This window comes from Hyalella azteca, unplaced genomic scaffold (assembly GCF_000764305.2).
Source record: "Hyalella azteca isolate HAZT.00-mixed unplaced genomic scaffold, Hazt_2.0.2 contig17884, whole genome shotgun sequence".
NCBI lineage: Eukaryota > Metazoa > Arthropoda > Malacostraca > Amphipoda > Hyalellidae > Hyalella > Hyalella azteca.
The window spans coordinates 58,699-76,729 of record NW_025947651.1 but is presented as its reverse complement, the minus strand read 5'-3'; the positions used below and the strand labels follow the sequence as shown (position 1 = coordinate 76,729).

Sequence of the window (18,031 nt, the reverse complement as noted above, 5' to 3'; positions counted from 1 at the left end):
AAATTGGCATTTTGCGTTTAACTGAAAAGCTTTCTGAATCGGAAAACCTGGCTGGAATAATTAAGTAAAAATTATTCTGATTAAATTAATATTCACTGAAATTGGATGAAATTCACGGAACAAGATTTTACTGATCTCCCGAATGAAAACTTATCAGCTGATTTATGTTAATAAATTGAGATTTTGTTTTATTAAATGTCCTGTGAAACAAACAATTTCAATTGAGAACAAAATTATAACTTATTTTAATTAACTACCGTTTGCTTCAAATTCTTAATAAACTAAGGAAGCTCAGAAATAAATCAACGGCAAAAAGGTTGTGTCGAGACTGAGTAAAGCTTGATATTTCTGGCGTGTATGGACGATATAGATCAATAATTGACCTCATCGATGAGTTATCAAAGCTTGACCTGTGAAATTACCCGAGACTGACCTACATACCGCACTTATAGGCGCAATTTATGCTCGGAAAATCAGAGCCCTTGTGGCGTGGAATATGCGTATGAGGCATGAAACTGCCGCATGAACATTCATGGATTGACTCAATGAATGTGAATGTTAATGCTTAGTACGTTAATCTTGGGGCGTGAATGTTAATGTAGATGCAAAAAGGAATGTTAATGTAGCCATAAACATGAATGTTGATGTAGCCATAAACATGAATGTTGATGTAGCCATAAACATGAATGTTGATCTAGCCCCAAACAGGGATGTAGCCATGAACATGAATGTTGATGTAGCCATAAACATGAATGTTGATGTAGCTATAAACATGATTGTTGATGTAGCCATAAGCATGAATGTTGATGTAGCCATAAGCATGAATGTTGATGTAGCCATAAGCATGAATATTGATGTAGCCACAAAAAATAATATTGAGACAGTCATAAACATGAATGTTAATGTAGCCATAAATGTGAATGCTTATAATTTACAAATAAAACATGAATGCTTATACTTTACAAATAAAACACTGAATTAAGGAACCGTTGAAAGGGAAAGCATGACCGAGAGTCGCCGGCTGTAAAAAATTTTAAAAATTCCGGACTGCCGGCCAAGAATAGCCTCAATCCGGCACTGCGGGGCACCATCATCGCTAAACTTTGATATGCCTACATCTTTCGACTTCATCACAATCATGCACCATGCGTGTGTGTTGTGTGCAATGAACGTCGTCAAACACAACACACATCGCACATACAGTACATCGCTTGTCTATCATATACCGTTCACCTCATATGAACTGCACGCGCTGTACCACAACACTCACCACCGTATTCCACATCACCACATCACTCGTCAATACATCACCACACATCACAGTCACCACACCACCACTTAAAGCGATTAAAACTTGCGCATGTTGGCTGTCTTTGTCTCGACCAGCGTCGTGAGGGCGAGACTAATTGTTACTTGACCCACTTGTTACTTGACCCACTTGTTACTTTGCCCACTTGTTACTTGCTCGTGTCACGGAATCAAAAAAATCATTCCTTGACCCACTTGTTACCTGACCCACTTGTTACTTGACCCACTTGTTACTTGACCCACTTGTTACTTGACCCACTTGTTACTTGACCCACTTGTTACTTGACCCACTTGTTACTTGCTCCATGAATTAGCAGGCCTATTTCAATTGCTCCAATATCAGGCCTTCAACCATTAATACATTAGCAAGCCTATACCTGCATGAATGCATTCAATGTTTATAAGAATAGAGTGAACGATGGAAATTCATTCACCATGAGCACAGGAAAGGACAGACGAGTTTGGTACTCACCGCTACTGGTGAGGAAAACTCACTCATGAAGGGCTGCAGCGCCCGCTTACCTGAAACAAATAGTGAGGAGTTAGTGAATAAAATTTTAGAATATAATGATGAATTAAAACCAAGAGCTGTGTTCGAGGAAACAGATGGTTCGGAGGATAAATTTAGAAACAAAGGTTCATGATATAAATTTTAAATTATTCAAAAATTTGAAGTAAATTGCATCAGTTGCCGTGGCTCTAACATGCCTTTTGGGACCCAGAAACTCGATATGGGTAGCGAAAAAAGGTATTTTAAGGCTAAATTTAATTTTACATAGCAAACATAAATGACTTAAAACACGTTTTATGCAAATTGTGAAACCTTATAAATACTGTATATTAATCCGGTATTATATATTGATCCGTTACATTAAGACTGAATGAGAGCCAAATCACAGCAACATAAGTCATTATTAAGGCCGCAGTGCGCCCCTTTAGGGATAACTCGGCCAGAATGAACTGCTGTCGCCGCCGCCGCCTCGGCATCATCCCTTTAACTCACGCCTCCACAACACCCACGACTTTTGACCCTTAACCTTCTGGCCGAACCTGTCCCACGCGTGACCCTCTGGCCGACCCTATCCCTAGTGTGACCCTCTGGCCGACCCTGTCCCACGTGCAACCATCTGGCCGACCCTGTCCCACGTGTGACCCCCTTGCCGACCCTATCACTGGTGCGACTCTCTGACCGACCCTGTTTTTGGTTCGACCCTCTGACCGACCCTGTCCCTAGTGCGACCCTCTGGCTGACCCTATCAGTGGTGCGACTCTCTGACCGACCCTGCTTTTGGTGCGACCCTGTGACCGACCCTGTTCCTAGTGTAACACTCTGGCCAACCCTGTCCCACGTGCGACCCCCTGGCCGACCCTATCTCTGGTGCGACCCTCTGGCTGACCCTGTCTTTGGTGCGACCCTCTGGCCAACCCTGTCTTTGGTGCGACCCTCTGGCCGACCCTGTCTTTGGTGCGACCCTCTGACCGACCCTGTCCCTGGTTCGACACTCGGACCGGCTCTATCCTTGGTTCCAGAGGGGCCCAACCCTTTTCCAGGTAGTTACATACTGGTCTTCAGTAACAGGAAATTGTATTTAATGGATGAATTTAACACATAACGTTGAAATATTATAAATTATATGACCGAACGAATAAAGATATTAGTATTTTCGAAAAGTATTTAATCAAACCAATAAAATGTTGCCACTTAAGTGAATGAAAATTAAAAGCATGTTTTTTAAAGCTACATAAATGAATGAATGAAGAGAAAACTGACGAAAAAGCAGGAAGATTCTCCCAAGCACGAGTCCCCGCCCCTACACGCCCGCCCCCCAATGCCCATGCAGCCTGCTTGGCTGCATACACCTTGATAATTTATTATACGCTGCTCCCATTTGGACATATTTAAATGCAAATTAATATATTGGAATTTTTATAATACTTTGAATGAAGTTGTTTGTATTTATTAAATCTAATGTAGATATTGCACCGTTGTCGTGGGAATGGTAAACTATATGATCATCTGAAGTTTAAGTTGTTAAAATTCCAGTCTTTCCGATAACCATTAATTTTTTAGTCAAAGTATTCTTTTGTCTTTTTTAGAATAAACAAACCGAAATTTATGATTTTGTGGAATACCGGAAAGATTATGTAACAACATATTTTCATTCGTCCAGCACAATATGAGTGCTAATTCTGTTGCTCCAGCGACGCCTCAACTCAGACTTGATCATTCATGTAATGGAAGAAGCTAATTGAGAAAGAGCAAAAGGTAGCCGAGATGCTGGTTAATCATAATTATTATTTAATCCTGTTAAATAATGACTATTCACACAAACTTCTTCGGGAAAAATAACTGACCATTGTTCTCATCCAATATGATGCAGTTACTTTATAATGCAAGTTTTCACTTATCGTGATTCAATAACTTCCAGTTCTCATTCATTCAACATTTTTAATATCATTAGTAACATTTTTTATTGATAAGTCCTGTAATTCTCAGGAAAAAGCAGGTAAATTAATAACAAAAAAAATATATCATATCTAATTTGCTCTTTATATTCTAGGTTGGTTAACCCTAGCAATAGTTTTCTTTGTTGATTAATCACAGAAGACTTTTTGATGGCTGACTAAAATAAATTCATCGGGCGTACTACTATGCATTAGAATTACATTAGGCAAATAGTCACAATGCGCGGACAAACGACAAAAATGCTATTGATGTTTCAGTTGTTTTAGTGATAATGATATTTGCTTACTTGCTTACTGATGTTTTGCGGGACTTGTTCAGAGGCAAGAATATTACAGATTTTAACATAAACCTAATGTTTTAGTAGTTTTCCTGTCACAAAATTGCGAGGGCAAGATCGAAAAATATATTATCATGAAGTTTTGGTCATTAAAGCTGAATTTTTAGCACTTATTATAAAACACACTTCAATTAGTTATAGAATTAGATGTCATGCTAGTGAGTTTTGTGCTAAACAATCTTGATTTCAAATAGATTGCTGAAGAATTCATTGCCTACAGTCGTATTTAGCAACCCGAGGTTCACGTCACTACTCACTTTTTCGAAAACATTCATTTCGTGAATGATGAGGTTAATGAAATACTGTAGTTATGAAACTCACCATATGGCTTCACATAAGAATGCATGAAACAATTTTTTTGTTATTATGAAATTTATTCCAAAGTCAATTTCCGACATGTTCGTTAAAGAGTTAAAGACACAAGCATGTTTTCCTTTTTAGCGCATTTTCTCAGTTATGAAAAAAAAACACTATTATGCTCGCCATGTCTGTCTGTCCATCCGTCTGTCTGTCAGTCTGTCTGTCCGTCCATGACTTCATGTTTTTGTCGACGAAAAAATGCGCTATATGTCACTCACTGCAGTGAGTACTGAGTTATATTTTTTTAGAATGTCTTCATGGGTTTCACCTACCAGTGTTATGGCGTCTTTTGGCATTTGCGCACAAGCCGGGCAAAAATAAAGTTTCCGATTCTCGCCAAGAAACTAAACTAATAACACATTTTTTGAGACATTTGAATAAAAATATTATGGATTGAGACCTTCTCATGTTGGATTTAAAGGCGATCAAAAGCTTAGGAAACTCACATTTGCTCAGTTAATTCATTCCGAGGATTTCACCTAAGATGGAAATCAGATAACATGAGAGGAAACGATTCCTCAGTAAAACCAAACTCAAATCGAATTACAGCACCGTATATTATGATGAATATACTACAAATACAAATTTTATCAGGGTCTAGAAATCCTGAGCTGTTATGAACACTTCTAAGCGCGCAAAGGCACTCGAAATCAAGACGTATTTTCCTACTGTTAAGGTGTGCAGTTTGTCGAAGAGGAATTATTTTCGTACGTTATTGCGATACCGGCGCGAGGTATGACAAGAAATGAAGACAAGAAATATGATATCAGAGAAAAACAATAATTATGAATCTCACCTTCATAAGAGTCGCATTTCGTGTCCAAGGTTTCCTTCTTCATTTCGTTCTTAATGTTGATGTTGTTGATGAGAGCCGACACGTCGCCGGCCGGTGACGCCAGAAGCTCTGCACATACGCAAGTTCTATTAAAATTTCAATCAGTATTTCTAACTATTCATGTTATTTGGCCATATTTTATTTGTAATTATTGTAACTCTTCATGTGAACCTTAGGAGTTTGAATTTTTTTAACTTTTCTACGTCTTCTGAGCGTTTGTCCAATTTATTTGCAAGGAATCATTCAATTTAATGATTAAACCATATTTATTCACGCAGAAAAATTAATAGATCATCCTGCGCAAATAGTGACACACTTTCTCACTCATATCACGAACAGAGATATGGCACAAATACGCACTTTTGACAGGCCAAAGTGGGTCAACACAACCCACGTATTATGGAAAAAGCGCCTCGCTCTTATTTCTCTGAGTTTTCTTTAGCATTTCTTAAAAAACGTCATTTGAACGCTTCTAATGATTAATTGTTAGAAATTGTATTTACTAGCGATTAAGTTGCTGTTTGTTTTCCCGTTATTCTTGTATGAAAAAATGTATATTACATGTTCTAAAGAATAACATGTACATATATTACATATACTGTTTTTATATATATCTGTATTCTTATATATTATATAGAAGTGAATGACCTCTCTCCTTCCTCGCTGCTGCAAGTCGTTCGACGTTATCCCTGCGCAAGTTTCTATGTTAATTTCGGTGCTAATTTCATGTACAAAAATATAACTTTCTATTTCAAAATCGTTTGCCAGGAGAACATTCTTTCACTGATCAATCTGTAAGCACATGCATCCCAAATAATGTTAAGACGATCTTTTAAAAACAATCGTGATGATGATCTAATCAAAGATCGTGTGTATAAAGTAAGGTTATAAATTTAATTTTCATATATGCGACTTTTAATTTGATTGAATTCCTACATTCTACTCGCAAATTAACTCGAAAAAAGTGCATAATTTAAGGAGACGCTTTTTAATCCAGTTTTGTAATGTTTTAATCTACTTTATTATCCTTTTAATCTAATTTAGCAATCTTTTCATCTAGTTTAGTAATCTATCAATCCAGTTTAGCAATCTTTTAATCTAATTTTTTAGTTATTCTAATCTAGCAGTAGTAATCATCATTATATAGGCATGAATTAGAACTAGGAATGATGAAATAGCGATTAACTAATTTTTCTGCGTTCAAACTTTTTCATTTTAAAAAGAATTATCACCAAAAATGTGCGCGAACAAACATTTTACGTAATGTATAATAAACTCTTACGTTATGTTTAATAAACTCATGAGCAAAATAATCTCCTAATATTGATTTGCAACAATTGATTAATTGGAAAGTGTTACTGCATAATATTTGCGTGTAACTTAACAAGCTAAATTATAAAGCATATTCTTTTATTTATTTCAGTTTCGAATCTGACCTGCCAATAGAGGGTTGCCGGCTGCAACATTGCTGTTGTTCTCTCTCTTGATGCTGTCAGCTGACGAGCTGACTGATGACGTCACATTGCTGACGTCATTGTTGTCTTTCAGCAGACTAGCGAACGACTGGTCGGTCTGTAGAGCAGACACTAGCATCAGCATCTCATCCAGTGAGAATCAAATAGTTTATCTTTCATATTTTTAACTTAAAATATTATAACTATAACGAACATAAATTAAAAATTAATCAATTTCGATGTGCATCGTCAGAACCTTCATTAAAAAAATCATAGCTAAATAAATCTATTATACGAAGAGAAAATATATTTTCTTCGTGATTCAGGCATCAACAAACGCAGTTTCTTTTAATCCTCGAAAACAAGATAAATGAGAAATGTTTATTACTCAATTTTTTTTTTTATATTAACACCAGCGATATATACGTACCTGAACCCCGACTGGGGGATAGGGCTGGGCTGGGGCGAGTTGGGTGAACGTGGGGCTGTCTAGGGGACCGGGGGTGAGGAGGCCGCTGGTCCCCATGTGGTCGTCGTCCTGTGAGGGTAGAATAGAGGGTAGAGACTTCATCATGTGAAGGTAGAATAGTGGGTAGAGGCATCGTACTGTGAGGGTAGAATAGAGGGTAGAGGATACGTCCTGTGAGGGTAGAATAGAGGGTAGAGGCTACGTCCTGTGAGGGTAGAATAGAAGGTAGATGCTTCGTCCTGAGAGGGTAAAAGAGAGGGTAGATGCTACGTCCTGTGAGGGTAGAATAGAGGGTAGAGGCTTCATTCTGTGAGGGTAGAATAGAGGGTACAGGCTTCATCCTGTGAGGGTAGAATAGAGGGTACAGGCTTCGTCATGTGAGGGTAGAATAGAGGGTAGAGGCTTCGTCCTATGAGGGTAGAATAGAGGGTACAGGCTACGTCCTGTGAGGGTAGAATAGAGGGTACATGCTTCGTTCTGTGAGGGTAGAATAGAGGGTACAGGCTTCGTCCTGTGAAGGTAGAATAGAGGGTAGAGGCTTCGTTCTGTGAGGGTAGAATAGAGGTAGAGGCTACGTCCTGTGAGGGTAGAGGCGACGTCCTGTGAGGGTAGAATAGAGGGTAGAGGCGACGTCCTGTGAGGGTAGAATAGAGGGTAGAGGCTACGTCCTGTGAGGGTAGAATAGAGGGTAGAGGCTACGTCCTGTGAGGGTAGAATAGAGGGTACAGGCTTCGTCCTGTGAGGGTAGAATAGTGGGTAGAGGCTTCGTCCTGTTGAATTACTGATATTTTTTAATAAATCTGACAGAATATACGCGGTTTTCCGTGAAGTCCATCACGGAGCAGGCATCAAACTCGCCAATAAACCACAAACTTCGACATAAGTACGAAAGATTATTAATTTTTTCTTGCAATAATTTGTATGAATTTCGTTCACAATCATCAATATTTTAATTATCTAGATTTGAACGGGTAAATTAAAATTTTCGTGCAATTTGATCATTAGGATTTAATATCTTTTTGTTATTTGAAGTAACGCCGAACTGTAACATGTTTATGTTTGTAATATCTGATACTTATGATCATACGAAGTGCTAATTAATGATCATACTTTAGAACCTAGACTAGATGATCACTCTAGGCACATCACACCATCACACCAGGCATATCCCACCAGGTACATCACACCATCACACCAGGCATATCCCACCAGGTACATCACACCATCACCCCAGGCATGTCACACCATCATACCAGGCACATCACACCATCACACCAGGCATGTCACACCATCACACCAGGCACATCACACCATCACAAGAGGCATGTCACATCATAACACCAGACACATCACACCATCACACCAGGCACATCACACCATCACACCATCACACAGTCACACCATCACACATCACACCAGGCACATCACACCAGGCACATCACACCATCACACATCACACCAGACACATCACACCATCACACCAGACACATCACACCATCACACCAGGCACATCACACCATCACACATCATACCAGGTACAGGTCAGGCTCCTCCTTGATATTGAAGTTAGGCGCCATGGAGCTGAGGGAGCTCAGGCAGGATGCATCTCTTCTGGCCCGACAGCTGTTGTTGCTTCTGCTGTTGTTACTGTTGTTATTGCTGTTGTTCAGGCCGTTGTTGCTTGAGGTTATCAATTGGTTGCGGTCATTAAATTCGCAGTTGTTATTCAGGTACTGACTACGCAGCAGGCTGTCGTCATCGCTCTGAAAAAAAGAGGTAATTTCAACTCAAGCGTTAACGATCTTCCGTTCCGCGAAAACGGGCTTCACAAATCCCTTTTGGTCCCTGGTTAACCGATTTTACTAAAAGCTGTATTAATTACATGCAAATGGAGATAATTATTAAAACTGAAACTGTGTAAAAAAAACTTAAAAACTTAACTGTGTAACTTAAACTTAACTGTGTAAAAAAACTTAAAACTGTGTAAAGATAATCATCGGTTATCTTTAACTTAACTAGCAGGTTAGCTCGGCAATACCCGGACTCGATAATCCCTACAATTTTGAAAACTCTGTAACCTGAATTCTGAATTCCATCGTTACCGATGTCTCAATCCCATAATAATGATAATCGTGAAGTATATGTGTTCTAATTGAAAAAAAACGCTCAAGCCCAAATTTAGCATGTTACATGAAATTATTATTGGACTCTCGTTTCATAATACGAAAAAACTATTTTGCCTTTTAGAAGAATAGAAGTCATGCATACCAATTCAAAAATAAAATTTAAATTTCCGGCTCAATCCTTTCTTTAAAAAATTTTCAATGATTTACAATAATTCTCCTCATGCAGTATGAATATTCAGGCCAGGTAATATCACGACACGACTACACAACTTATCCCAATATCGTGTATGTCTTTAAGATGCAAGGTGTCAAACATCAACATAACTTCATACATCAACGAAATTCAACCAATATTTTCAAGATTATATTTATTAAAGTCATAACTAAGTCAGAATATTCTTCTTCAAATTTCGTGATATCAGTTGCACCATTGCACGATACTAATATTGATGGTAAAACTAATGATGTATTGTGTTATCTTCCGTCAATAATAGCAATTTTGATGCTGCAGTCAGCATATTATTCGTTTATATCATCCATGAGGTATTATATGCAGCACTTTACTAAATCTCATCAGAAACCGCAAATCTTTTTTATAATCTAAAAAACCCACGTTATAATCTAAATCTAAATTACACGTTATAATCTAAAAAACCCACTTTAATAAATCTCATCTGACACTGCAAATCTTTTTTATAATCTAAAAAACCCAAGTTATAATCTAAATCTAAATTGCACGTTATAATCTAAAAAACACACTTTAATAAATCTCATCTGGCACTGCAAATCTTATTTATAATCTAAAAAACCCACGTTATTGACGTTAGGGAAGAACTGCTCCAGGGAGAAGGAGTCGCTGATTGGAGCGTAGTCGTCGGAGCCGAGGCTCCGGCCGAAATCATCGGTGCTGAAATCTTCGTTATCATTTGAGGCGAAATCATCGACGTCAGTGAGCACACCGTTGACGTCAGCTGCTGAGATGATGATAAGACCACCTCCTTCGTCAGCGAGAGGGTTCAGCGAGCAGCTCCCTGACGAGGCTGAAGATGAACCCACGTCAGTCCTACTTTGGCTCAGGGTTGGACCCATGCCGCTGCTGCTGGAGTTAAGCCCATTGGGGCCAGAGTTCAGGCCCATTGCTGAGGCACTCATGGGGCCAGACCCAGCGATGGGGCCGAGGCCCATGGGTGTGTGGGACGACGAGTGCAGGTTGGGGTTTGTGCCACAGAAGTTCAGGCCGGAGTTGTTGTCATCCTGCAAAAAATATATAAGTCAGGGTACTCACTGCACTGAGTGACAGAGAGCGTATTTTCTCGTCGACGAAAACTTGAGGTCACGGACAGACGGACGGACAGACAGATAGAGTGCGAAGTTTTGGCTGGTATATATATGGCAGGATTAGTCGACAAGCATTGAATTAATATGAAAATATATTCGTGATGCTTAAATTTTCTTGTTTAATATTGGGGATTGCTGAATTTTTAAATAAGGAACAGTAGTAAGTTATTTAGGATTTTTGTTACGATGAGCCCACTTTTTTATGTGCAGGATTGTTTATGAAGAATATATCAAAAGTAAATCGTAATAGCAGTCCACTTCAAGAAGTAAAGCATTCATGGTCTATAAAATTGATAACGATAGAGAACTAACTTTCAAATGGTAAGAGTATAACATTCTCATTTTTACAAGTTCATTCGTTGAAGAAGTTTAATAATCAGAGCAATTGGCAAGACCTTAAAAATAGTGAGAGAACTGAAGGTATTTTTGAAGCCACTATAAATAAAAATTACGATAACAACGACGATGATAACTGTCATCAAATCAATTGAAATTATAATATTAGAGTCCAATATTAATAATGAACAGATCAACAATGATTACAGAGCACTGTTTGAAAAAAAAAACATTGAATAAACGGTCTTTCCGGCGTTCTACTAACCAGGTGCCCCGAAATAAAAAAACATTTCGCCGTTTTTTTAGATGTTGCACGGCTTTCTAGTGTAAAATTGGAATAAAAACGGCAATACGGTGTTTATTTTCACATACCGGCCGGTTACTGAAAACCCGGTAATACCGTTTAACGGTGATTTTTCAAACAGTGTGGAAGCACTCACCAGGGCTGAGAAAGAGACCATACTGGAAGAGTCGGCTTCGAAGTTCCAGTAGGGGGCGCTCAGGTAGCCAGGCATGGAGGGCCAATGCTTCGTGGATGATCTCGGTACTAAGCTGTGCGCAGTCTAAATATCCCTACTTGTGTTCCTACTTCTACCTTACGTGAACCTTTCATAGAGACTACAACGCGAGTAGTGAAGTGGTAAACTTCTACGTTTCTATACTCTGGTTGATCTCTTCAAGGATATCTTCGAATACTTTTAACGTTTAAAGTTATTAAGTGGGAGTGAAAATCGATTTGGTTGAGGTTGTGAGCAAAGCGTTACCTTAAACGGACGGAAGTAAGTACGCTCGCTGGGAAACGCAAAGCAAATCGAGGGTGATTTTTTATATATGTGTTTCTTAAACAAGTGTGAATTAAAAATACTTTTATAGAAATATAAATTTTCTCTCTTAGGGACTACGGCAATATGATCTTAAGTATTAATATATATGAGTATATTTTCAGATACAGCTTAAAGTGTTTCAGATCTTATGCTAAAGAAATTGAGTGGGAAACACGAGATTTTCAGTTAATCTCGTTTTAGAACCTATAGAGAGTTAAATAACTGTGTTTTCCTGAACGTGAGCTTCGACGAAGTATTATTGAATGAAAGAATGAAATTTCTCTATGGACCTGAAGGTAATCTCTCTACCAGGGAAACTCTTTTTTGCGAGCTTCTCTTTTAAGTGTTCGTTTCTAATTAATCGCTTCGTGTAATTCGAGATAAACTAATTTGTGCTGAGGAGGCTTCGGTCAGTCACGGTTCTTCGTTAATCTGAAAGATGACAACATCGTTAATGTAGTGCACTTAAAAGGCGAATCCTACTTTACTCAAACATTTTGGGGTAAGGTGGTCATTTCTGGCCATTCGTATGGATGAAAAACTTACAATTTTATTTAATATACTCTATTTTAACAATGAAAGGAAGATCTAGCAACAAATAGAGAAACGTAAGACAATAACTTTAGCTAATAGTGTAATTTAGTTCATTTGTTAAAGATCATCTAAGCTCCTGACTTCGTTGGACCTAACCCGCAACCATGCAAGGTTCTGATGCCGCTGAGTTGGTCAAATTTAGAAGGGAAAATTTTTGAGGAACCCTTTTTAGAACTTGGCCTCAAGGTTAGCTAACAAACAATTTCTGTTTAGTGTAAAAAGCTCATTTGCTAACTGGTACAGCCAAAAGCTACCTGCAGTTCGTTTTACATGCTGAAAAGTTATGCATGGATTTCACCCTCCAGAAAACACATATTTTAATGATGGTTTCATGGTATGGATCACTCCGAAAAGAAAATCAGGGGTCCAACCAATAATAAACCATCGTCGCATTAGCATTATGATTTAATTGTCTTGGATCACGAAAGCGATTCGAACCAAACCTTGAGGTAAGTTCTAAGCCAGACACAGATTTTCTTCCTGACCAGGCAGGAGACCGCATGGGTTGCCGCGGTAACCTTATTTTCAAGGTAAGAAGGCGTAATAAAAAAATTAAAATCAAGATCATAAAGATAAGACTTAAGGTTCATGTCTCCCAACAGAAGACTTACGGTCCATTCACTGGGCCAGAGGTCTTAATTAAGGTCTAGACACCCGGCCACGAGACTTACGGTCCACACTCTGTCAGAAGACTTAAGGTCCCGATACCCCGCGAGAAGACTTAAGGTCCGCAATCTGTCAGAAGACTTAAGGTTCCGATACCCCACGAGAAGGCTTAAGGTCTGCAATCTGTCAGAAGACTCAAGTTCAGACAGACCGCCAGAAGACTTAATGTCCAGACGCCGTGCCAGGAGACTTAAGGTCCGCAATCTGTCATAAGACTTAAGGTCCCGATATCCCGCGAGAAGACTTAAGGTCCTGTCACACAGTCTGCAGAGTTAAGGTAAAACAACAGCCCCATAATTCATCTCTTATTCAGCCGTAAACTTTACGGCATCATAGCTATGCTTTGGGATAAAAATTTGTATGTTTGAAATGCCGTTCAACACATCAAGCTCGTTTTTGGCAATGCTAATTATTAATATAGATTGAATTTTAAAGTTGCTGATTCTTGGTGAAGTTTTAATTCTAAGTTACTGCTGGTGAAGTATTTAGGTTTGTTAGCTAACAAGATTGAGAGGTAGCTAGATACTAATGAGATTGAAAGGTGCTGTATAGTAAGGGATTGAGAGGTAGCTAAGTGCTAATGAGATTGAAAAGTGCTGATCGAGTGCTAAGGATATCGAAGGATAGCTGAGTACTAATGATATTGACAGGTACTGAGTGCAAAGAAGATTGAGAGGTAGCTAAGTACTAATGAGATTGAAAAGCGTCGAGTGCTAAGGAGATTGAGAGGTAGCTAAGTACTAATGAGATTGAAAAGTGCTGAGTGCTATGGAGATTGAAAGGTAGCTATAAGTACTAATGAGATTAAAAAGTGCTGAGTGCTAAAGAGATTGAGGGGTAGCAAAGTACTAATGAGATTGAAAAGTGTCGAGTGCTAAGGAGATTGAGAAGTAGCTAAGTACTAATGAGATTGAAAAGTTCCGAGTGCTAAGGAGATCGAAGGGTAGCTAAGTACTAATGACATTGAAAAGTGTTGAGTGCTAAGGAGATTGAGAGGCAGCTGAGCACTAATGACCTTCTCAGCATACAGCGATAATTTATGAAGTTTTTAGATTGGTTTGCAATTTTTTTATACACAACTAATTATTTTTCCGATGTTGTTCACTAATGGCGAAAAAATTAAAATGTAAACAATACAATAATATCATAATTTTTGCTATTATAAAATCGGTAACTGTGATCTACATTCGTTATTGAATTTAAAATTTTAGCTGTTCAAACTTTAATACAATATTTTTACTTTGTAAACATCGGAATCCTTCTGAAACTTGTGTACGAACTTCTAAACTTTTTTACGAACTTTTAAATTTTTTTGCAAACTTTTGGACGACCGAAGGAATCGCGTAGAGTGAGTTTAAAAATACTAGAAAAGACATGTACAAACAGGAGACAAGAAATGATCTTTACAAATTAACTAAATTAAATTTTTAATTTTTTCATCAAGTTTACGCATTTAAATTATTTTTAAGTTAACCATACTGATGAAGATATTTCTTTTTAATTTAATCGAATCAAAGTTACTAATTAGTAACTAAGTAATATAAGATTCGTTTTCAAAATATAAAATTGGAAGTGTCAGTGATTTATCATACCTGGAAACTGTGGACGAATTCTACAGGTCATCGCTGGCGTGGTTCGATGATTTCATAGCACGCGATTCTGAAACAAAAATAAAAAGCCCTTGAGTAACATTAATCCGTTTGACAATAATCCTGTTAAGGCATTAATTACTACAATAAGGTAAAGAAAATAAATAGCAATTAAGCAGGGCTGCTATATAAAAATTATTCTGGTGCCGAGCTCATTGGACGGATGTACACTTCCTATCATGTTTTTACACTTGGATCTGGTTCCATCTTTGTTCAGTAATGCGTGAGCGCAAAAAAGACAATATCTTTTCTTGTTGGTCTTTAACTTTAACCTTAATTCAGGTTAATTAATGAATGTAGGTAATTAATTTGTAGGTTAATTAATTAACCTACATTCGAGTATCTCCATATCGTCAGTTCATGAAGTAATTGATTCCTTTAAGAATTGCTTTGGTTCGTGCATTCATGAGTAATAAACTGGTTTTCATCACAGCGATGTGACTGCTCCCCGCTTCATGATATTGCATTGCAATTTCCTGGTACGAACTATTCTCGTCATTATTTATTTCCAACTTTCCCAGTTCGGAATGTATGCGACTAGGGTACACAGACGTACACCAATTTCCTGTTGCAAGGATCACTAAAGGCACTTATTACAAGCTCACTGACGCTACTCCGTTTAGCTATCATACGATGCGGAAGTCGCTGCCTTGGCCGTAGCTCAGGAGCCAAAGTTGTCATACTCGCACAATCTGGAACAAAGTAGCAGCGGCGGTTTCCTGCGTTTGTGACCTTCCTCTCTCTAGTTCCTACTTCTCAGGGAGGTCACTTCGATCTTGAAGTGAACCGCAAAGCGTCTGAAACTTGCCAGTATTACGCCACCACAGAGCTTGCGCAAACTCATTGAATCGACAATCCTTCGACGCAGCGCTTGTTGGAATGTTACGACAGCATGTTGAGTCATGGCATTCATGAGTTTATAAACAAGTGGTTCAAGACATGAACATTCGCGAGATTTCGAGGCGGAAGTGGACGACAAATCTTACTGAGCACACAGTTGCTGTTGGCTTCTCATAAGCACTATTCAATGCCACAACTGACGGCATTGGCTTAAGATTTCTATCACCATCTGCAATAATTGAAATTCACCATTGAAGATGATGACTTGACTAGAAATTGCGGCTAGAATTATAAAACTGGGACGTACTGACAAATCAACTTACTGCCGTTTGTTTGTTGTTTTCTGTCATAATTTTTTTACTATCCATTAAATTTAAATAGGCTTACCTGAGTTTTTCTACTCATACGAGAGTCGTTTGATATAACTTGGACTTCATGCTCATAACTTGTTAAATTTTCTACCTTTTCGCAGATACATGTATTGCAGTTAAATTAGTTATATTGTATGTAATTTAGAAGCCAACCCCAGGTAAAATGATGAAAACGCTTAAAATTATTTCAGAAAATTTCTGTGGATCACTCTCATTTTTCACATGATCCTGCAAACTGCTGGAAGTTTGGAAGGACTCTTAGCAAAGGATTGGCAGGGACTCCGCCTCATGGCACAGTCTCTTTCTTTGCTGCCAGGTCCGACAAGCTCTGGTGATATCATGCAACCTTGACGCCAAAAGTTGCTACATGACCTTCTTTTTTTGGTGCTGCTGCAGCTGCTGCTGGAGACCTTTGTCGGAGTCATTTCCTGTACACTATGTGTGGACACAGCTCAAGCAATGTTCACAATGTTCGTTATGTGTATAATATTAACATCGTTCTCTGTGTACAATGTTCATTTTGTTCGCTACTTGTGTGCAATGCTAACAATAATCGTTTTTTGTGTGCAATTTTCATTTCCTCCGTTCCTTGCGTGCAATGTTTAATATTTACATTTCGTGTATATGCAATGTTAATGTTCATTACTTGTTCGCAATGCCGATTTCTTGTGAGCGACATTCATTCCTCGTACACGTATATACATTGTCATTCGACTGCGTGCTGTTCACGTCTCATGATAACGAGGGCCTTATGCACTAAGGTATTTGCAACTCTTCTATTAATTCTCTCTGGTCGGCCTTTATGTTAAATAGTTCTCCTTATATGTAACGTTGTAATTCCAACATAGACTCGAGTGGCAACACCTGACAACGATATCGTTATTGGCAACTGTCAACAGGAGACTGATGAAAACCATTGATGGCAACAACAATGCTAGTGAGGAAACTATTCAACATAAAAGGGCCAATAACACATATCACCAATAAAGTTAATTACTAATATGCCCGCTACAGCGCTAACGACACCATAAGCTTATAGACAACACGTATCAACAACATTGTCGTGTCTTTATCCCACTCTTCTTAGTCGATATCAGCCCTCTATGACTACGTGGAAACAATGGTCGTAATTAACTAAAGGAACATCAATTAAAAATCAGGTTAATGAGAATTAGTTGTTGAGTATTTGTTAAGATCTAGCGTTACCTAGGGCCACTAGTTAGTATAAAGGTTACTAAAGAGGTTATCACCAAATATGGTAATTGGAACATCTGTTAATTTGTTTTGAGCTTTGATGTAAACCAACCTGAACGAATGAAATACTTGGGAATAGCTATCAGTGGAGGTGATGATATGAAACCCCTAATGCTGACAATGTTGATCAGCATGAGGGCTGACGGCCGCCAGGACCATCTGTCAGCATGAGGGCTGACGGCCGCCAGGACCATCTGTCAGCATGAGGGCTGACGGCCGCCTTTAGCGGTAGGATTGAACATGGGATTGGCGGTAGGATTGAAATGAGTTTAGCGGTAGGATTGAACATGGGATTGGCGGTAAGATTGAACATGCATATTACTTCCTGTTAATCACAAATCCCATATTAGGAAGTAATATGGGATTGGCGGTGGGACTGAATTTGGGATTTATTCTCATTAAAACCGCCAGTGCGAACGCAGGTAACCAATTTTACGGATGCAAAGGAGATTAATTATGAATTAATCTTTCCACATTAAATGAGGCAAAAAATCAAATTTATGCCCAATTCCTTTAAATAATAAACGTCCAAAATATTTTATGTATCACAATAATTTTTGAGAAGCTCTAAATGCAGTAGTTTACAGTCACAAAAATTTCAGCGTCAATTTTATATTATTTTCACTAAATTAATTAATCTTTGTTTATGCTTATATCCACAAGAGGATTAATATGTTGGAAGTAATTACGATTCATCACGGATAAATAAATTTTATTTTTCGATTCTAATTTATCTTCAGTCAACCAACATCTATGCAAATCAAGGCAGATTTGTTTATAAGTGATAAGTTGAATACCATGTT

The 18,031-nt window shown here is 38.3% G+C and overlaps 1 protein-coding gene across 1 annotated transcript in view; it reads right to left on the bottom strand.

Moving 5' to 3' along the window:
• Positions 1-18,031, bottom strand: part of LOC108667445 (ecdysone-induced protein 74EF) — a gene marked incomplete at its 3' end in the record, with an annotated part of 107,420 nt that overhangs the window by 60,620 nt on the left and 28,769 nt on the right. The window contains 7 exon segments of the mRNA XM_047885427.1: positions 5,269-5,376; positions 6,744-6,879; positions 7,192-7,299; positions 8,763-8,993; positions 10,170-10,610; positions 11,471-12,286; positions 14,707-14,773. Of these exon segments, the coding sequence (XP_047741383.1) occupies positions 5,269-5,376; positions 6,744-6,879; positions 7,192-7,299; positions 8,763-8,993; positions 10,170-10,610; positions 11,471-11,545 (1,099 nt within the window).